The 20,857-nt window shown below is 26.9% G+C and overlaps 13 protein-coding genes across 13 annotated transcripts; 5 read left to right on the top strand and 8 right to left on the bottom strand.

The window, feature by feature from the left end:
* Nucleotides 1-370: 370 nt before the first annotated feature.
* On the top strand, nucleotides 371-964 carry EHI_049630 (uncharacterized protein; the record flags this gene model as incomplete). Its single annotated transcript, XM_650797.1, has 1 exon — nucleotides 371-964. One exon carries the CDS (start codon nucleotides 371-373, stop codon nucleotides 962-964), a length of 594 nt encoding a protein of 197 aa, XP_655889.1.
* A 348-nt stretch (nucleotides 965-1,312) lies between these two features.
* EHI_049620 (Fe-S cluster assembly protein NifU, putative) lies at nucleotides 1,313-2,384 on the top strand (the record flags this gene model as incomplete). The annotated part of the gene is made up of 1 exon (XM_650796.2): nucleotides 1,313-2,384. One exon carries the CDS (start codon nucleotides 1,313-1,315, stop codon nucleotides 2,357-2,359), a length of 1,047 nt encoding a protein of 348 aa, XP_655888.1. The 3' UTR covers nucleotides 2,360-2,384.
* A 24-nt stretch (nucleotides 2,385-2,408) lies between these two features.
* EHI_049610 (guanine nucleotide exchange factor) lies at nucleotides 2,409-4,301 on the bottom strand (the record flags this gene model as incomplete). Its single annotated transcript, XM_650795.1, has 1 exon — nucleotides 2,409-4,301. The coding sequence occupies one exon, from the start codon at nucleotides 4,299-4,301 to the stop codon at nucleotides 2,409-2,411; it is 1,893 nt and encodes a 630-aa protein (XP_655887.1).
* A 2,301-nt stretch (nucleotides 4,302-6,602) lies between these two features.
* EHI_049600 (uncharacterized protein) lies at nucleotides 6,603-7,787 on the bottom strand (the record flags this gene model as incomplete). The annotated part of the gene is made up of 1 exon (XM_650794.1): nucleotides 6,603-7,787. One exon carries the CDS (start codon nucleotides 7,785-7,787, stop codon nucleotides 6,603-6,605), a length of 1,185 nt encoding a protein of 394 aa, XP_655886.1.
* An 88-nt stretch (nucleotides 7,788-7,875) lies between these two features.
* On the top strand, nucleotides 7,876-10,179 carry EHI_049590 (adaptor protein (AP) family protein; the record flags this gene model as incomplete). The annotated part of the gene is made up of 2 exons (XM_650793.2): nucleotides 7,876-8,579; nucleotides 8,676-10,179. 2 exons carry the CDS (start codon nucleotides 7,876-7,878, stop codon nucleotides 10,177-10,179), a joined length of 2,208 nt encoding a protein of 735 aa, XP_655885.2.
* Nucleotides 10,180-10,539: 360 nt separating this feature from the next.
* Nucleotides 10,540-12,078, bottom strand: EHI_049580 (uncharacterized protein; the record flags this gene model as incomplete). The annotated part of the gene is made up of 1 exon (XM_650792.1): nucleotides 10,540-12,078. One exon carries the CDS (start codon nucleotides 12,076-12,078, stop codon nucleotides 10,540-10,542), a length of 1,539 nt encoding a protein of 512 aa, XP_655884.1.
* Nucleotides 12,079-12,221: 143 nt separating this feature from the next.
* EHI_049570 (RhoGAP domain containing protein) lies at nucleotides 12,222-14,222 on the bottom strand (the record flags this gene model as incomplete). The annotated part of the gene is made up of 2 exons (XM_650791.1): nucleotides 12,222-13,957; nucleotides 14,021-14,222. The coding sequence occupies 2 exons, from the start codon at nucleotides 14,220-14,222 to the stop codon at nucleotides 12,222-12,224; spliced, it is 1,938 nt and encodes a 645-aa protein (XP_655883.1).
* A 218-nt stretch (nucleotides 14,223-14,440) lies between these two features.
* On the bottom strand, nucleotides 14,441-15,547 carry EHI_049560 (uncharacterized protein; the record flags this gene model as incomplete). Its single annotated transcript, XM_650790.2, has 1 exon — nucleotides 14,441-15,547. One exon carries the CDS (start codon nucleotides 15,545-15,547, stop codon nucleotides 14,441-14,443), a length of 1,107 nt encoding a protein of 368 aa, XP_655882.2.
* Nucleotides 15,548-16,036: 489 nt separating this feature from the next.
* EHI_049550 (uncharacterized protein) lies at nucleotides 16,037-16,423 on the bottom strand (the record flags this gene model as incomplete). Its single annotated transcript, XM_650789.1, has 1 exon — nucleotides 16,037-16,423. One exon carries the CDS (start codon nucleotides 16,421-16,423, stop codon nucleotides 16,037-16,039), a length of 387 nt encoding a protein of 128 aa, XP_655881.1.
* Nucleotides 16,424-16,454: 31 nt separating this feature from the next.
* On the bottom strand, nucleotides 16,455-17,643 carry EHI_049540 (ubiquitin carboxyl-terminal hydrolase, putative; the record flags this gene model as incomplete). The annotated part of the gene is made up of 2 exons (XM_650788.2): nucleotides 16,455-16,610; nucleotides 16,660-17,643. The coding sequence occupies 2 exons, from the start codon at nucleotides 17,641-17,643 to the stop codon at nucleotides 16,455-16,457; spliced, it is 1,140 nt and encodes a 379-aa protein (XP_655880.2).
* A 175-nt stretch (nucleotides 17,644-17,818) lies between these two features.
* On the bottom strand, nucleotides 17,819-18,218 carry EHI_049530 (uncharacterized protein; the record flags this gene model as incomplete). Its single annotated transcript, XM_650787.2, has 2 exons — nucleotides 17,819-18,051; nucleotides 18,119-18,218. 2 exons carry the CDS (start codon nucleotides 18,216-18,218, stop codon nucleotides 17,819-17,821), a joined length of 333 nt encoding a protein of 110 aa, XP_655879.2.
* A 102-nt stretch (nucleotides 18,219-18,320) lies between these two features.
* On the top strand, nucleotides 18,321-19,524 carry EHI_049520 (uncharacterized protein; the record flags this gene model as incomplete). The annotated part of the gene is made up of 2 exons (XM_648937.2): nucleotides 18,321-18,514; nucleotides 18,573-19,524. 2 exons carry the CDS (start codon nucleotides 18,321-18,323, stop codon nucleotides 19,522-19,524), a joined length of 1,146 nt encoding a protein of 381 aa, XP_654029.2.
* Nucleotides 19,525-19,947: 423 nt separating this feature from the next.
* Nucleotides 19,948-20,787, top strand: EHI_049510 (heat shock transcription factor, putative; the record flags this gene model as incomplete). The annotated part of the gene is made up of 1 exon (XM_650785.1): nucleotides 19,948-20,787. One exon carries the CDS (start codon nucleotides 19,948-19,950, stop codon nucleotides 20,785-20,787), a length of 840 nt encoding a protein of 279 aa, XP_655877.1.
* Between the last annotated feature and the right edge of the window lie 70 nt (nucleotides 20,788-20,857).

Below are 20,857 nucleotides of genomic sequence, written 5' to 3'. Positions count from 1 at the left end.
TTTGTATTTAGAACTTCTTCACTTAAATAACTTCCAACAATTTACTAATTTATCAAAATATATTAAAATTATGAAAGTTTATCATTTTTTTACTCACTTTACAAAAGTAAGTACAAACAAATTGCTAATTAAGTTATTCAACATAACAAATATGCTACGTTCTATTCTTCTAAGATTAGTGAATGTCTGATTTTAGAGAGTTTTTTGAATTTAGAAAATTGTTTGATAAAATTAAATTTTTTGTTGATATGCTCTTTATGTACTTGACTATACATAAGTAATTATTAATACCAATGAAAAAGAGAATCACTCCAAAACGAAAGAAGTTTCAATAAAAAGATGAAGCTAAGGCATGTGTTTCATTTCATTGATGAATCATTTACCAATAGTCCTTTGTTTTTTTGTTTGTTTATCAACTGCTAATTACACAATATTTAGTAATGGAGCATTTAGAAATAACTGGTATGAAAAAGGTTCTAGTTGTTACGCTTCTCAAACAAGTCAATATAATGGACAATATATTCTCTATACCCAAATGGCAAGAGATAAATTTTTAAATTTATATTCAAACACACCAATAAAAGATTATAATTTTTTAACATTTGCAATTAATTGGGAAGATCAATACTGCACTTTAAGAATTGGAGTAGAACTTGGAACAGAAGGATACCTTACTAGTTTTAGTTTTAAACCTGACGTTTTAGAACCACAAAAATGGAATAGAGTTGTTGTAAACATATCATCACTTTATTCGAAAGACATTAACACAATTAGAATTAACAAGAATGATCTTCGTGATACGAATATCATGTTTAATGATATTATGTTTACTAATGAACCATTACCCGCTGGTGTTTTTGAATATCCTAAACTACAAACTTCCTCTGAAGACTCTGAACTTAAAGATTCTTCTACTCTTATTATTATGTCATTAGCTGCTATAATATTCACTGTCTTCTTTTAGTCTCACTTTAATGATATCTAATTGAAAACAAAGAAACAAAAAATTTATCATTTGTTTTTTCATAATAATAAACCCTGGATATTCTTTTTATCATCACTTTATGAAGTCCTAGGTATTGATGCCAAATACCATAAACAGCCCCTCTTGCTCTACTTGAGAAGAAAGTCAGAATAATTCTTTTAAAGAAGTGGACATATTCTGATGAATTATAATAAAAAAACAAATAAATATAATGGAAAGTACCCTTAAATTGGACCTTTCAAAAACAAAATAAAGGAAAATACCAACGTATCGCCACGAAAACTAAGATTTAAACCTAGCATACTAAGAAAAAACAATCATTAGAATATGTCAAAGAATAAATTAATTGGTGGAGCTCTTTGGGAACATTACAGTAAGAAAGTTAAAGACCATATGGATAATCCACAACATCGTGGTGAAATTACTGAAGAAGAAGGTAAAGAACATGGATGGAAAGTTATTGTTGCTGATTGGGGAGCTGAAGCATGTGGTGATGCTGTTAGAATGTATTGGGGAGTTAATCCAAAAACTAATATCGTAGAGAAAGCAACATTTAAGTCATTTGGATGTGGTACTGCTATTGCCTCTTCTGATGTTACAGCAGAACTTTGTATTGGTAAAACTGTTGATGAGTGTTTGAAAATCACTAATTTGGATGTTGAACGTGCTATGAGAGATTCTCCTGACGTACCAGCTGTTCCTCCACAAAAGATGCATTGTTCTGTTATGTCTTATGATGTTGTTAAGAAAGCCGCTTCTCTTTATAAAGGAGTTAACGTCGAGGATTTAGATGATGAAGAAATTGTTTGTAGTTGTGCACGTGTTAGTTTAAGATTAATTAAAGACACTATTAGACTTAATGATTTGAAAACAGTAGAAGATATAACACATTATACAAAAGCAGGAGCATTTTGTGGTTCATGTGTTAGACCTGGAGGACATGAAGAGAAGAAATATTATCTTGAGGATATCTTAAGACAGACTAGGGCTGAAATGGAAATTGAGAAGATGAAAGTTAATTGCAATTCAAATGACTTTGAGAAATTAACAATGGTTAAAAAGATTAGTAAGTTGAATCAAGTATTTGAACAATACATAGATCCTATTGTTAAAAAAGATGGTGGAAGTGTAGAAGTATATGAAGTTAAGGATGGAGTAAATGGTGAAATTATCGTATATATTCAATATAGTGGTAAATGTGTTGGTTGTGCTGCTGCAAATGGAGCAACTAAAGAGAAGATTCAAACGATTTTAAGAGACACTCTTTCAAAGAAAATTATTGTTATTCCAGTTGACTTACCACATACTCATGATGATGATTTGATCGAACAATTGGAAAATGAAACAACCTTAAATATCAAAAAGAAAGATTAGTCTTTAATTTAAATCCATTTTTTTGAAATTTCTTTTTAATATTTTGTTTTCATTTACTATCTGGTTTTGGAGATGAAGGAATTGAAACTGATTGAACAAGATTTTCTGATATATTACTTTCAGACGATAAATGTTGTTTTGAACAAACTGGAGTTGATACAGTCATATCAATTGAACTGTTTACTCTAGAATGAACAGCTGCTTCTGCCATACTTTGTTTTGCTTCTTGAGCTAATCTCCATTTTTCTACACAACTCATTTGAGCTACACTTTTACCTCTTTCTGACCATTTTCTTGTTTGGGTTGTTCTTAATGATTGATATTTAATATCTAACATGTTTTTAGCAACTTCAGCTTTTTGTTTAGATGCTTCAATTGCTTTGTCTTCAAAGACTTTCTTTCTTTCTACTGCTTTTTCGTAAGCTGATTCAAATACTTTAAACCATTCATCTTTATCTGCTTTACTCTTTAAACCAACAAAAATATGACTCTTACCTGAAGTAATTTTTAAAGTAGTTTCTGGTGTAAGTTCTTTTGTTTTTGGCATTTCTTCTTCTTTAACTTCTTCAATCTTCATATCAATTACATTAAAATGAGTTTTGTAAGTAAATTTTTTACTTAATGTTTTAGATAACATAGCTTCTTTATATTGAGCAAATATACACACATCAGAAAATAATAAACAATGACATGGAACAAATTTCTTTTTAAATAATGCTAATACAATACCATCTTTTTGATAGATTCTACCTGGTTGTTGTAAATTAACATCAGACGGTAAGTCAGTTATTCTTTCACTTAATTCATTAACTTTATCAATATATTCATGTTGTCTTGAAAATTCATTTACACTTATTGCTACTTGAGAAACGATATTAAATCCATTTGATAAATCTTTAAAATCTGGATGATTTTGTGGTGTATGTTTAAGAAGATCATTTAACAATAATTTATATCTTGGAATTCTTTGAATTGGTGTAATCAAGAATGATGTTAATTCAAAATTTTTATATTCATCAGGTGCATTATTTCTTATTTGTGAATAATAAAATTTGAAAAATTCATGACCACTTCCAAGTTCTTTTAATACTTTTAAAGCTTCTGGGTAATTTTTACAATATTCTCCATATATTTTTAAGAATGGAGCTAATTTAATAAAAAGTCCACCAATTTTAGATTCACTATTCCATTGAGAAATAACTTTTTGGAAGGATTGAAGAAATTGTTCATTAACAGAAAGAATCATTTGAATGTCACTAAATATTTTTTTGTATTGGTCCATTGTAATTAATTGTTTTGTCATAACTGGTTCAGCAAATAATTTAACTATTAAATTTAATTGTTGAACATAACTTTCTTCAGTAGATAATAACTCTTGTGCAACATTAGTTCTATATGCATATAATTTATTCATTTTTCTAAATTCAAATTGTCTTGCTGCACGAGTAATAACTGTTGCAGCAAATTCTTTTTGTGCAATTGTTCCAGCTGTATGAATTTTTTCTAATATTTCTCCTTTAATTTTAAATCCTTCAAACCATCCTAATTTCTTTTCATCAAAATTTACTAATTTAATACCATCTAAATCTTTTACTGCATATGCAGCTGTCTTTGGAACACCTGTTTTAATCATAAATGCAGATGTTTGCTCTACAGTCCAATATCTATAATCCATAGAATATGCAAATTTTGGTGGTTTAAATAGATTCATTTTAATAACATTGCCTGTCATTTTTAATACTTCTGTTTGTCTTCTTTGTGCAGTTGATACCTCTTTTATTTTTGCTGCAATAATATTTCTTTGTTTAACTGTTAATTTTCCAACAATACATTTCCAATCAATAAATTTTAAATCTTCTACACATGTTGCTGCTACATCATCACTAGTAACTTCCATTAATACTTGATCACATTCTTTTTGGTCTGGGAATAAATCCATCATAAATTTAGTTAAGTCTACCAAAATGAGTAAAAAGTTAATGTTTAATTTAGTCCCATAAAGATATTCAAACTATTTTCTGATTTGTTGTTTTCTGTTGCCATTACCTTCAACTACCTTTTTTTATGAATTTTTTAAAATCTTCAAAAAAACTTTTCTTGTTATTTCGTGTCAGGTGAGTTTTTCTTTAAGTAACTCTATTATCCATAATCCTTATTATTTCAGGATTTTTTCCTAATTCATATTGTAATAATTTTTATTCATTGCAGTTCTTTAGTAGTTATAAAACTCGTTATTTATAAGAATTATTTATTACTAACCTTAAAAACAAAATAAAATAGTTTTTATGTTATTGTTTTATTCTTTTTTTATATTATACATCTTATCATCTTTTTTGGTTCTTCCTCCATTCTATATCTTTTTAATTCTTCTGCTATTATTATTATTCTTTTCCTTTCTTTTTATATCCTTTTTTTATATTTTCTTCTATTTCTAACTCCTCTTCTTTTATCATCTCTTTTCATCTTCTTTGTACTTTTATGTTTCTAGTTTATTCTTAGTTTTCTTTGAATTTAACCTCTCCTTTTTTAATTTAACTTCTATCTCTATAAACTATCCAAACACCATGTTATTATTTCTTTTTGTAGTCATTTTAATTTATAGAAACTTGTCCTTTTGTCAACATTATATTTGTTATCTTCATATGGATGTTTCTTGCACTTCTAAAATTCGTTAATTTACAATTAGTTTGTTTCATTTTCTTCATTAATACTTTATTTACTCTAAACTCTCTAAAATACTAAACTCTGAATGATCCTTCCCATATTCACTTTTCTTCTTTGATTTAATCTGGATCAAATCTTATTGATAATTTTGTTTCTCCTTCAAATGAAATACTTTTAATTGTTTCTTCTTCTATTTTATTAATGGTTTTACTAATTATCATTATTTTGTCTTTGGTTTTAGTCGTACAGTTGGTTGTAATGAATATTTTATAAGTTAGTATTAACACTGAAAATCAAATATAAGATATATTTGATTTATGAAATGAATATTGAACTTTTTAATGTATATTTATACACTCGATACTTTTTTGAACCCTTTATTTAATTCCACTATGTTAGTTAATATAGAATTGATTCATATACCAATAAATAGAATTTCTAAATATTGTCTTACGACTTTACTAGACATAAACCTTTATTATACTTATTTGTTTAGATAGATGCCAGCAAATATTTATGAAAGAATTATTTCATGAACAATTTATGATTTATTGATACTAATAAGCAAAAACTGAATGCACAAAATAGTTTAAAAAAGTCTGATGATATTTTAGAGATTCTTATGGAATGAAAGATTTTTTGTGTTAATTCTGGAAAAATAATTTTTGAAATAATCAACTTTTTGTTCAAAATTTCAAATTAAAATTATCTTTGGATAGATTATCTCTCAACCCATTGCTTCTGAATAATAAGAAAATAATTCATTTGTTGCCTGATGTATTATTTAAAAATGTTAATTATATCATACTTATTTAATGTAAATAGACTAAAGAAGAAATATCTAACAATGTCTAAAAAATTGTTATAAAGTTGCAGATTATCTTACTAGTTATTATTCAATAAAAATCATTTCGCAAATCATTAATTATTGTTAAAGATTAATTAATATCTTATACTAATTAATAAACTCAAAACACAACTTTATAAACATAAGACATTGAAGAAACATCAGAAAATATTGTCATTTCATTTATTGGTATTAGGTATTAACTAACACAAAATCAGGGAAAAGGTTATATAATAGTTTTAAGAAATTTTAGTAAGGAATTGGATATTATCATTATTTATTTTTCTCTTAAAAATATTGCTTTTAATTAGATATATAATAAATATAGTGTAAATAAATTTTAATCCAAATAGTCTAATATAGATAATATTATAATTAACTTTTTTATATTATTATCTTCTTTCTCTAAGCTTTTCCAAAATGAATAGTTATTCATAGATACTACAATTATATTTTTTATTCTCTTAGATAATATTTATTAAATATTCAAATCACAAATTTCATAGAAGGATGAAAGGTTTAATGATTTAAAAATAATTTAAGTTTATCGTCAAAAGAAAAAAGTAGTTGACATTATTCACTTTATTTAACTTGGTTTTATTTAATTTGAAAAAGAGTCACTTCTTTCTTTAACTACAAAAGGCGTTTTATCTTTAAAATAAAGTTAATCATTAAATATCTTTATTTGTCTATAAATTATTAAACAAAACAAAGATGAACACAAACAATAGGTTAATCTTCTTTATGAATATTCATTTCATTTTCATCAATTTCATCATCTTGAAGTATAGGTTGAATATTTTCATTTTCTGTTTTTATTGTAGTACCAAAAAATGGCAATGGAATAATTCCAGCATAAACAAAGAAACCAATAGCTAATACAATAAATCCAAATACCTGAATGAGTGTTGCCCAAGACAAAGCCTCTCCTAGTTTATTAGTAATAACATAATGAATAAATAAACCTGTAAGCCAAATAGTAATCATTCTTAAAGGATCAATAACATTTCTTGTTAATGCATTTATTTGGCTCGTAATAGTCATTCCTGTAAGATTAAAGAATAAAACAACTAACACATATGCATTAACAAGAGCATAGATTGTTGGCTTTCTAACCATCATCAGAAGTGTTTCAGCTGTATTTTCTTTAATTAAAGTATCAGCTGGAATTGGCATAAATTGAAGGAATAATATAGTAACAACACTAAATAATACTCCAAACCATCCTTCTACAGAAACTATCAATGACGGTGGAATCTCTGCATCATGTAACAATGATTCTTCAACTAATCCAGAACAGGCATTAAGAAGTTGTGCAAAAAGAATACATGATATTCCTATAAATTTATGAATAGAATGTGTTGTTGCACCTGGATTCTTATTTGAAGGAATCATAAAACTACTTGAACCAACTAATGCTATAGCCACAACAACAATCAATACACCAATAATTTGATGTAATAGCAATTTTCTTTTTTTAATGAAATATTGTAATAATGCAATAAAAATGATTACTGAACCTCTAAGCATTTGAAAAACACTTCCATGAATATAAACTAATCCAATATTTTGTAAGTATGTTGCTGAGAATGCTAAAAGAGCAGGAAAGAAGAGATACAAAAGATGTTTGTTTGTATATTCTTTTGGTTTTGACATTTTATCACTGAAAACATATTTCAACAATAAATAAGGGAAAGTACATAGTGCCATAGAAAAGAACATTAGGGAGTTAAAGAATAATGGCTTTCTAAAATAAACCAAATCATTCTCAAAATTTTCTGCTTGTAATGTATAACACGTTTTTGATAAAGTAATTGATAATGTTCCACAAATAATAAATAAAATTACAACACAAACCAACACCCCTTTCTGTAAAAACTTTCTGTGGGGAGAATGATATTCTTGTGGTTCTTGCATTATGTTATTATCAAATTGAACAAAACCAGAAAGAACTAAAAGATCTTAAAAAGAAATATGTTATTATCTATCTTTTATTTACCAAATTATGTGTGTTACAATTCTATTATTATTACGTGGTTACATTGATTTAATATTTGCAATAAAAAGGATCTTAAAAAGAATAACAACCTCTTTTCTTAAACAACATAACATGAATAGAACTTATGCTAATTTTGTTCATGACATTGGAGAAAAACGTACATCTGATGAAGAAAGAAAATTTGTTAATTCAGTATTAAAGGAAGAAGGAAATGGATTAAATAACACTAGTCCTTCTTATATGAAGGAATATATTAAAAAAATGATGAATATTTATGAATTAGGATATAACGTAGAACAATCACTATTTATGATTATCAATTCAACTCAACATCAAAACTCTAATCTACAAAAAACTGCTCTTATAGCTACTTCAGCAATCATACCAAATGACTCCGAATTCTCTTTGTTATTAACTAACTCATTAACTAAACTCCTTGGTCCAACATCAACAAATCCATTATATGCATTACGTATTTTATCAAGATTTATTACTTCAACAACTATGCCAGCATACTCTCCTCATATTAATCAATTATTAAAATCAAAAGATCCAAATATTCGTGCAGCATCAATTCGTTCATTATATAGAATATTTTTATTATCTGATCATGACTCTCAGTCAATAATTAAATCAGCATTATCCGTTGCACTTGTTGATCAGTCAATGATTGTAGTTGAATCTGCTATTCCAATAATCACACAAATCATGTCAAAAACAACTCCAGACAGAAGAATATGGCCTGGTCTTATTGATGTAGCATTACGTTATTTATTATTATTTGCTGGTTATTCAAATGAAAATAGTAAAAAAATTCCCTCACAATATAAAGGATATAAAATAAATGATGTATGTGCTCCTTACCTTCAAATAAAGTTATTAAGACTATTGAGAATAATGAATCCAAGTACTAAATATTATCAACAATCAATGGCAAATTTAATGGAAATATATAAAGTCATTCCTGGTGGGATTGGGATGGCATTGCAAATTGAACTAATTAAAACAACGATGATGTGTATTCCAACTGATGTTATGTTAAGAAATGCAGCATTAGTAGCATCGACATTATTTGAGAAGAAAGATGGACTAATCATTTATTGTGGATTAAAAACAATGAGAGTCATTAGTGATAGAAATCCAGTTCTTTGTAAAAACCATCTTGACACAATAATGAAATTTATAAATAACGATAATGACTCTGTTGTAGAAGAAGCTATTGAACTAATTAATAACATTACTGAATCAGAAGAAGCTGTAGGTGTTGTATTAACATTATTAGATCATGTAAAGAAAACATTAAGTTATGTTGATAAATGCAAAGTTAGAAGTCACATATTGAAAGTTGTTTATATTATTTGTGAGAAATATACTCCAGATTTTGAATGGTATTGTAATATTGTAATTCATATATTAGAATTTAATAAAGTGGAACCAATGCAAGAAGGATTGAGTGAAGAAGAACTGACTATGATTTACACAAACTTTATTGAAGCAATGAAAAGTGAAGAAGCAAATTATGGTATTGCTTTACAAAACATTTATAATGTTATTAATATTAATTATGATGAAATAACTCTTTCATTAGCACAATTCTCTTGTTTAATTATCTCAAAATGTTATAATTTCAATGAACTTGATATGAATGAAATAAGAAAAATAATTATTAAATGTATTAAAAAAGGTGCTGTTAAAGAGGGTATTGTTGCTGCAATTCAAACAAATAATATTGGAATTATTCATTCATTACTTTTTAAAGAAAAAAGTACCAACGATACTAATAACAATAAAGACAATAATAACGTTCAAATACCATCACAACCCCAACAATGTCAACCAATTGATTTATTAAATATTTGGGATATTCCACAGAAGACTCAACAACCTATTGTTGAAGAAAATAATGACCAAGTTCAATTTGATCAGCATTTAATTAATTCTATTGAAGTACAACAAAGGTGTCATGAAATGTTAATGTTAAATCAAAATGGTATTTCATATCAAGCATTAATTTCCAATAGTATCAATGAATCAACCGTTGAAAAACAAGTTCTTATTTCAGAACCAATTAACTTTAAATCAACTAAAAAAGATGAGCCAGCATTAAGGTTTGAAGAATATAAACAAGAATCATTTATTCCAAACCCCCAAATTTATCAATCACCTCAAAGTTCCTTGCAACCACACTTTCAAAGTCTTAATTCTAATCAATTTGAACCAAAACAAGAGTCTTTACAAACAAATGAACAAACTACTCAACCAACTGTTAATTCATCACAAAAGAAAAGATGGAATTTACCACCAAAATAATTGAAGTATTTTTTCTTTATGTATCAAGTAATTAAACAGAATTATGTCTGTTAATTCTTGTTAATAATAAAAAAAACATTAGACTGGTTTTAAACAAAGCAATAATAAATAAATTTGATTAGAGTAAGTAAAGTACCAAGTTTTAAAAGAATCTAATTATACAAAGTGTTATATTATTATTTAATAAATAAAAGTACTCAATTTCAATAAGAAAATAATAATGTAAGTTATTTGCTAAAGACTGAAACAAAGAATTAAAAATGAAAGAATTATTTTAAAAAGTTTTAATGAGATAAAAAGAAGATAATAAAATTCCAAATATAAAAAAAAGAAGTATTAAAATTTAATTGAATTTTCTAATTATTGGATTTGAGGATAAATCGCAAAACGAACAAATAGTCCATCTACTGAAGGAGGTAATTGAAGTGATTGAGGAATTAAAGAATATTGTAAACACTGAACAGAAGCAAATGGTGATTTAGAAGTATAGTCACTACTTTGAAAATTAGTCATGTTAAGAATATGAAGATCTTTTTGGATAGTAAGGGCACAATCACTATTAGACTCTACAAGACTACCCATATGATTTAAGAAATTACCATAACATAAACCAAGTAAATTCCCATTAATTCTTTGACTCTCTTTTAATTTAGAAGAAGAGAAGTTTGGAAAACAAACTTCTGTTGTAAATAGGAAATCATTTGCTGTTATATCTCTTAATTCTCTACCACTAAGTAATGAAATAAGAATTGGAGATTTCATTTTTAAATGTAACCATCTTTGTATTGCAGTAAGAAACATGGCAAAATTAATTTCAGTATTTTCTATTTCAATAGGAAGATTCATTTCTGACAATGATTTATTAATACGATTTAAATATGCTGCGGTTTGTGGTTCATTTTTATCAATATGTTCATTATAATATCCCCATAGTTTACAAGCTGTATTCAGTCCAAGTACACTTTCATCAATGTATTGTCTTGCAATATCTTTATAAGGAAGAAGTCTTACTGAAGAATGAATATAATCACTCATAGATATTGCAACAGCTTCAGCAATAATTGCCGCCCTTAAAGCAATAAATTCCTCACATTTAGAATAAATAATACCAAGCGCTTTTTTCACAGGAATTTGATGTTTTTCAAGTTGTTCAATCATTGAAGTTCCATCAATAATAGTTTCTTTATGTTCAATAAGATTATTAATAATAGTATCTAATGTAGATTGGTCAAAAGTACCTAATGTAATAGGTTCATCAACGACAGTAGTTTCATGAAAATTACCAAAATATAATACAGCACTTCTACGGTAATTCGGAATATTCATTGTTGACTCTAATTTACCAATAAGATTTAATTCATATTGTTTAATAAAAAATGGAGTAACAGGCACATAATCTTCGACAATATTTTCTTTGTCATTAACTTTAGAATCTAAATTAAAAACAACAAATCCAATTGATGCAGATGGATAAATTTCTTCTATTCCAACTCTAATAATTTGACATTCAAACTCTGTTTTACGTGCAAAGATAGTGGGTGTTTTTGGACAAGGAATAGTTTCAATGATGTTAAACTTAGAAAATATTAAAGTTCTTGGAATTTCTTTTTTAAATGTACATAATGGTGGATGAATGTGAGGATGACTTAATTGAATTTTTTTAATAATTGACTCATCTTTAATCAAAGATGAATGTACATTAATTAATATCAAAAAGTCAATTTGGTGCATTGGTTTTAATAGTGTTAATAAATTTACTGTATCACTATCATGTAAATCTAAATAACAACTTGTCATAACTTTATTACTCCGTTCTTGCCTTTGTTGAATAACAGGATTAATTGTAGGTGTTGGTTGTTGACGGGTGTTTCTATTCCATAAACTTGAGAAGAAGCTCATTGATTTATATGTCTATTTTTTTTAGTACTTTTTTTGTTTTTCTATGGATTTAAAAATAAATTATTCTTTTATTTTAATTTTATTATTGAAATACTATCTAATTATTATTTTAATTGATGAATTACTTGTCAACAACTAAGTTTTCAAGCAAAATCAGCTGGAGGTGCATAACTACATGGCTTAGGCTTAGGAGATCTTCTTGGTGGAACTGGTGGTGGGGGTTGTGAGGTTTCATCTTCTAGTTGTTGAGAAGAAAGAGTCATACAAGGAGGTGGTGGTAACTCACTATATTCTACTGATTGTGTATCAGCACATTTCTGAGGTGGTATTGGTAATTTTTTATTAGGTGATTTGTGAAATTCCTTACTTAGTTTTATTGTTTTAGGTTGATTTCCTGAAATATTAATGCCATTACTCTGTTCTATAGAACTATTGGTTGAGTGTATTGGAATAGAACTTTTATTTATGTTTGTATCATCACAACATTGGACATGAACAACATTAATAGTAGAATTATTACCAATAGATTTTGGAATAGACTCTTCTTGGGTTTGGGTTTTACTTATTACCATTTTTTGACAAACTGGTTGAGCTTCTTTTTGTGATAGAGTTAATTGTGCTGAAGGTTCAACTTCATTTATATCTTTTGACTCGTTAATTTGAATATGACCACTGGAAGACCTAATATCATCTAACAATGGTTTAGGCATTATAGGATGAATTATATCTTCTTTTTTATTAGTTGTCTGTTGAATCCCTTCCTCTTTGTTCTTCATTTGTTCTATTCCTTTATAAATTTCTTCTTCTTCATTCATTCCTTCAGCAAGACAAGTGACAAGTCTTTGAGACATTCTCCTTGATCTACGAGTAACATTAACATCAACGTCATTTGGATAAATATGAGGATAATCAACTAAAATAAAAGTAATAATCTCAATACATCCAACAACATCTCCTCCAGATTTTAAGTCTAATGTTTTTGAATTTATATCTTCACTAACTGTCATTAAAGTTGGTGCTAAACAAACAGCTAAATTTTTATTAGTCATTGCATTTATATCAGACATTGAATCAATTTTACTACATAATTTCAAAATACTTCTTAATAATGTAACGTTTTCTAATGGCATCTTTCTAATAGCTTCAAGAATGATTTTTCTTTTTTCTGCTGAAGTTGTTCTTGTTTTTGCTCTTCCTTTTTGCCATTCTTTTAATAAATACATTGAAACTTCATATGGAAATACTTTTTCTTTCATTTCTCTTAAAAACTTTTTAAATACATTAGCAACAACATCAGGTGGAAGATCTTCAAAATCAGTAACACTCATTCGGTGATAAATTTCTTCAACATCCTTGGTACTTGCATTAGTAGTTTCTCTAAAAATTCCATGGGTAGTACATCCTTTGTTGTACAAATAAACCAAAATATTTTCTATTATACGAGGTAATTGATAATAAAGTCTTCCTTCAGATTCTAATATCTCTTTTAAACTTCTTCCACAATATAATACATTTGGTTTTGGTTCTACATTTTTTATAACATAATTTTGTTTTGCTTTTTGAGCTTGTTCAATAATCATTGTCAAAGTATCATTGCAACTAAAAAATAAATCACCAGTAGAAAATAATGTTTGAAATGCATGAAAGATGTTAGTAAAAAGAAGTGGAGATTCCCACCTTAATCTTTCACTCATTTTATAATAAGCAGAAACTAATGTTTCTGGATTTTTATTTTTCTCAAAAAGTTTTTTGATTTGTTTTAAATAAGAAATTGTTTCATCAGTTTTTCCAAAAGTAGTAGTAATCTCTTGCCCAGCAACTTCAAGGCTATTTGTTATAAAAACAAAAGACTCTAATAATGTTTCTGAATGACAACTTTCTAATAAAAAGGTCAATCTCTTTTCATAACCAATAAGAAGTATTAAGCAATTTTATAACAAACTATCAAATCCCGTAATTTGTTGAATCGTTGCTGTTTCAAGAAAATCTGCATGGCTTTTCATTAAATCACATAGTTCTGATATCTTTTGATTAAAGTTATTGGCAAAAGAACGTTGTTTTTCCCAAAATGAAACAACTTTTGGGATCTGTTGTCTTTTAGTTTCAATTGCTTGAATAGACTTATCATGTCCTCTCTTTTTCATTTTAACAAGTTCAATTTTCTCAGATTTTTCTACTTAAAAGAGTTTTTGAGAAAAATAAGATTTTTTATGACGGTTAAAATATAAGATTGTTAATTTGTAGATTTTAAAATGAATAATAAAAGAGATACATATGAATGATAAACAAATAAAGAGATCAAAGCAACAAAAAAGAGTAAGTTGATATGTTCCAAAAAAAAGTCAAAAAGAATGTTTGAGAATTACATCATATCAGGTGGAATATCAAGTTCTTCTTCAGTTACTTCTCTAATTTTAAACATTTCTTCTGATAGAATTAAAGAAACAAAAGTCGAATGATCCATTTTACCTGGAACAATATTAAATCCATATTTACCTAATTGGTTATCAATTTTTTGTTGTCGTGCACCAGAAGTTTTTTCAACAACAAAATCATAAATGCTTTGAGTTAATTTTGCAGAAGATGGTGAAGTGTAAAGTTCTTTTAACAATGAATAAAATATTTCATTTCTCTTTTTACGATGTTCTGGAATACTTTCATCCCAAACCATTTTATTAATTCCATAATCTTGAGGAGATTTACCAAGAACATTTGGATCAAAATTATCATATATTCCATCAGTCATTAAAAGTAAATTATCTCCAGTCATACAAATATTAATTCCACATGTAAAATTCCCTAAATCAGGTTTATCTAATTCTGCTGGTCCTAATCTTCCACATGCATTTGTAACATCAATTCTTGGTTTATATCCACTTACTAATTCCCAACAAATGTCGTTTTGTGGTCTCATCAATATACCTCTACAATCACCGATATTAACGTAAGCAACCGCATATTTATCATCATCTCCTTTAATTTTTAAAATTACACAACCTAAAAAGGTAGTCAACCCAATTGAGTGAATATCCTCAGCTCCATTGATTAATTCAGTTTGAATATATGCAACAGCTTTCAGTAATACATCAACAACTTGTTTTGGTGTTTTTTTTCCATTTAATTCAACAGCTAAATAATCTCTAAATTTTTGACATGCGATTTTAGATGCTTTTGAAGGAAGATTTCCCATCCCACAACCATCGGCAATTGAAACAATGACAAAATTATCAAAGATATCAATTGCATGTGTATCAGCAATTGGTTTCCCAAATTTTACTTCATTTATTGTTGGATATGTAGAGAATATTGATGATGCATAATTATCTCCAGAACTATACATAAGATATCTTTCTGGGTCTTCTTCAATTTGTGGTTGAAGAAGAGAAAAATGAGGAGTATAACAATTTGGAGGTTCAAAAGTGATTTTTAAATTTTGTTCTTCTTGTTTGTCATATGTCTCTTTGATCATTTTGAAATACGACTTATCAAAGGTCATTTGTTTCATTGAGTTGGTATTAGAGAAAATTAAGTTCTAATACTTAAATTTCTTTTGGAACGTTTTTTCTATTCTTATAGTTTTTTATTTTTAAAACACTGAAGAAAAATTTCTCTCACATAAAGAAATAACATATGTGAAAATAATTATTCTTGTATTATTGTCAATAAATAGATTAATATATTAAGAGTAATGAAAAAAATATTAATTTTATTAATATTGTTATTAGATTTCAATAAAATTTTATCTACTAAAGTAATAATTATTATTATTGGAAAGATTTATTATTTTACATTTAAAACTCCACCAATCAATTATACGAGGAATTTTCTTGGATTTTAAATTTGAAAATTAACTCTTTACTAATTGAAAAATATACTGAAAAAACTCCAATAACCAGTTTTTAATTAAACTTAATTAATTTTATTCTATTAATTGACTATTTCTTTTTAATAATTTTATTTATTTTAAATTTAATGAATAACACTCTCTCACAAAAAATTCACGTGAAACACCTTGTTTTGTTGATTGTATGTGATAAAACATAAATTCATTGTGATAATTACTATATGTTACTGGATCCATCCAATCACACTGACTCCATTCATTTGATATCCACAAATAAATCCCACTAATCAAATTTCTTAATTTGAAAATAGCACAAACTTCATTATTTTGATTTAACCCAACAATAGCTTGAGAACATTTTAATTTCTTATTTAACTCTTCTAACTGAAATTTCTGGTTTGTAGAGAGAAACCTAATGTTTTCATTTTGAAAAAGTTCTGATTTTATAGATTTCAGTTGAATATTCAAATTGTAAGTCTTTTGAAATATAGGTTGTGACATACCTATTTTGACTGATACCAGAATAACCAGTTCAACTTACTTTCCTTTTATAAAAAAGAATGTACACAGTATCAGATGATGTGGTAGGGTTACCTTGAGAGACATTTTCATCGTTGCAACAGTACCATTGGTTTGATACTTTATTCCATGATATGTAATGACCTTTTGATAATGATCCTGTATGAGTCTATATTGATAAACCAGTTTTTAAACACGGAGAATTAAAATAAACAAACGATAAAAGAATATAAATCATAAAAGTCGAAATGGTTAGGGGATGTTTGAACTACTAAATCATTTAAAGGAAACAAAACTTGTTGAATTGGGTATTTCTTTGAGTATATTCTAACCAATTGAATGATTAAAACTTTAGGAATATCACTGATAGTTGAATATATTTTAGCCTTTCTTTTTTTGTTGCATTTTTCACAATACCAATCATCTATATTTTCATAGTGAAGAAATAATTCAATACAACTCTCTAATGAGATTGGATGTGCTTCATTTGAATACCATTGAGGTACTGGAACTGATAAAGAAATAAATTCCTCAAAAATATCTGAGCTATAATGACACATTGAACATTCAGTTACACGTTTAATTCTTCCTTTAAAAACATCACTAATAAGATTTTTTGAAAAATAAGAGTCTGAAGATGAGTCATCAGATTCAGTCTCATTCATTTCAACTTCAAATGGAGAATAATATATTTTTGAAGGAGAATTTTCATGAGAATATGTCTTTATTGTTCCTCTACAAGGAATTGGTGTGAGAAGGAGTGGTGAAATAGAAGAAGAGAAATTATTTATATCTTTTGTGTTTAATTCGTTTTCTAACATTTCAAGAAAGATTAATAAAAATTCATGTGCATCATTTTGATCCTTTCCTTCATACTGTGGATGTGTTTCTGATACAATGTCTTTGATTGCTAAAGAAGTTACAAATCTATAGTTTCCTGACCAGATGGCATTTGTTAAATTGATAAATGCGTTTAGAAGAGAGCCATGATATACTGACTTATCTCCTGCTCTTCCTTTAATTGGGTTGTAGTGATGAAAACAATACGACCGAATTTGTTGGGTGTTAGCTAGAGATTGTAAAACTGAACTTATAAAACAAGTATTTCCTAAATTTCTAATTCCACAAATTGGATAATTTGAAAAGAATTTCTTGACATGGTCATCACGAGGGGAGAATAATCTTCCCACATATTTACTCATTCTCTTATATACAATAATCATTTCATTTTGAGTTTATACACAAAAACACTTTCTATTGAGATTGATGTCTAAGTATCAATCTTGAGATTAAATAATGAGAATTACTTACTTTTAATTATCCAAATTTGTGACCCTTTCAAAAAAAGTTGTTTAAATGGTAGAAATCAAAAACTAGTTAATGAATATGACGTGCAAGAGCATCAACCAAATTATAAAAACCATTTAATGTTAATGGATCAGATAATAAAACATTACATAACATCCCATAAGAATATGAAAATTGAAATGAAATTAATCCATCAGAAATTCTTTGAGCATTTATTTTAAAGGATACTAAATCTGGAGAGTCTAAATCAAATATTGTTTCTTTCTTTCCTTGAAGAATTCTTAGTCTTGGAACACCGTTTTCTACAAGAAGTTAATAAGAAATGATAGAAAATTAAATAAATAAGAAATGGATAAAATAATGAACAACCTTCACAATATAATACTTTTCCTTCCTTTTTATTTATACGAGAACCTATCCTACCTGGATAATCAATCATTACTTTACATTCAGAATATGGCTCAGCCATTGAAAAGAAATCAAAGGATTTTTAATTTTCAAATTCTTTTCATCTTCTTCCTTATTTTTTATTAAACACAAACCCTATAACAGTATTTTTGTTAATAGTTGAATGAAAATTAAACAATTAACCACACTAAAAATTGCTGTTGTAATTGCTCTCAGTTGTTATACTTTAATTTATAGAAAACAATATGTTATGAAAAATTACATTACTCCATTATATTTGCTTGGATATGGTATTGATTTAATTCTTTCAATAATTGCTCATTATTCAATAAAAAGTAAATTCTTTCAACAATTCAAGTTTGTTTTAATAGATTGTTATTTTGTTCTAATTTATTAATAATATATTGATGTTTAGATGTTATAATGATGATACTACAGTGATAGAATTTCATTGTTTATTAATGAATGTTTCACTTTCTTTCTTAACTACAAAAAGTCATTCTGCAATATACATTCATATAATATGTTTATTACTCGTATTTCTTTTATCTATCTCAATTTTATGTAATGTTCAGTTTATGAGATTTAAAGTCCCATTTACATATTGTGAATTTGGAACACATATTTCATTACTTTTTCTTTTAATTTTTGTTCAACAACCTCAATTCTTTTTAGCACCATCAACAATTCAGTCATTTATAAAAAATTATCCTTCAATAATAATAATGTGGATTTTTTTACTTGTATTAATGGTAGTAATTGCATTTATTCCACACCAACCAATGTACGTTTCTGTCCAACGTAAATCATTTCATTTTATTGCTGCTTTAATCTATACAATTGGAATTCGTTCAAATGCTTTATTCTTATCGGTTCTTAGTAACAACCTTGTAGTTCTATTTGTTATTCTTGATTTTCTTAGAATTAAACTCGCACCAACTGGTATTCTTTCTCAACTTTTCCAACGATACAGAGACTCACATCAAGACCCAAATCTTTCATTAGGATTTCCTGCTTTTCTTTTATTATATGTGAATACTTTACCATTACTATTATTTAGAAGTCATTTTCATTGTGCAATTATATCTTCTATAATCACTGTTGATATAGGTGATGCATTTGCAGCAATTGTTGGAAGTTATTGTGGTAAATACTTTCCTATAACTCGTTGTGGAAATAAAACATTAATAGGAACTCTTTCCTTCATAATTACATCAATTTTCTTTGGAATGATTATCAACACATACATCCCATTATATTTATCATTTAATCAACTGGTTTTAATTTCAATCACTTCAGGATTAATGGAATTAACATGTGAAAATGACAATTTGATTTTACCATTCTTTTCTTTGTTATTTATCTGATTGCTGGATGTTACTAAATCCTTTGCTTACGCTAATTCATTCCTTTCTTTAATTTGTTTTTTATGAATAAAGACACATGGTGTATAAAATAATTCAACTCCTCTTCCTTCGAAAGAATTCTTAACGTAGTACTTATGAAGAATTTTTAGTTAATGTGTCACTTTTTCAATTAATAACGTATGAACTTTTATAACCCAAAACAATAATGAGACAACTCTTTCATTGGCTAGATTATTGAGACAAATGAAATAACTATTATTTTTGATAATATTCAATTTGTGAGTAGTTCAAAATGATGAAAGAAAATTAAAAGAAAAAAGGACAATTAAAAATAATAACCAAAACAATAACATTCTTCTAGTTTATTCTAAGAAGAATAGAACGAACTATAAGATCCTAAAGACATCGAGAACATTCTTTATAATGGCAATGGAAATCCCACTTCCTTCAACAAATCAAAATAGAACTTTATTAGAAAGTTTCAACCCACAAAGTCCAGAACCAACCCAAACACAAAACCAAAACACTAATACCAATACACTTGGATATGGAGAAGCACCAGGGACATTGGAATTTCTTCATAATTGTGCCCCATTCATTGCTAAATTATATTTATTAGTAAATTCTCCTCAATCTAACTCACTTATATGTTGGAGTGAACCATTAAAAGGAACAGCAATATGTGTTAATAACCCTGTACAATTTGCACAAGAAATATTGCCAAAACATTTTAAACATTCAAATATTGCGTCATTCGTTAGACAACTCAATATTTATGGATTTCATAAATTAGATTGTAAAGAAGGTTTATGTTTTAAACACGAGTTCTTTCAAAGAGCTCATCCTGAACTTCTTGAAAAAATAAAAAGAAAGAAAAATAAAAAGGGCATTTTGGCACAAACACTTCAACCATTTTTCCCTTCAAATTCATTATCTACAGAACCGCCTAAACGTGATAGTGATGAATTATTAAATGTTGCTTCCTTACGTATTGATATTAATAAATTACAAAATCAAGTTGAAGAAATAAAAGGAGAGTTGTCAGAGTCTAAAATGAAATGGACTAATTTAACAAGGAGAATTGATCAATTAGACCAGATGTTTAACTTACTTTATTCAAATTATTCAGGTATTCAAAATAATACACAATTAAATACAAATTCAAATAGTTATTTCCAAAACCCTTCTCTTTCTTTATACCCAAGTCCAAGAAGAGTTCCTGATTTTCAGTCAGATGATGGAAGACATAGAGAGCAAAACTAATTCAATACCAATACACTACATTAAGAAATCATTTATTATAAAAAATTTTACTATTGAATTTACTATTTCT

The sequence above is a fragment of the Entamoeba histolytica genome, genomic scaffold (genome assembly GCF_000208925.1).
Source record: "Entamoeba histolytica HM-1:IMSS scf_1104750517061 genomic scaffold, whole genome shotgun sequence".
Lineage (NCBI taxonomy): Eukaryota > Evosea > Mastigamoebida > Endamoebidae > Entamoeba > Entamoeba histolytica.
Note: the sequence above shows the minus strand (reverse complement) of the source record. Positions and strands in the feature narration are given on the sequence as shown.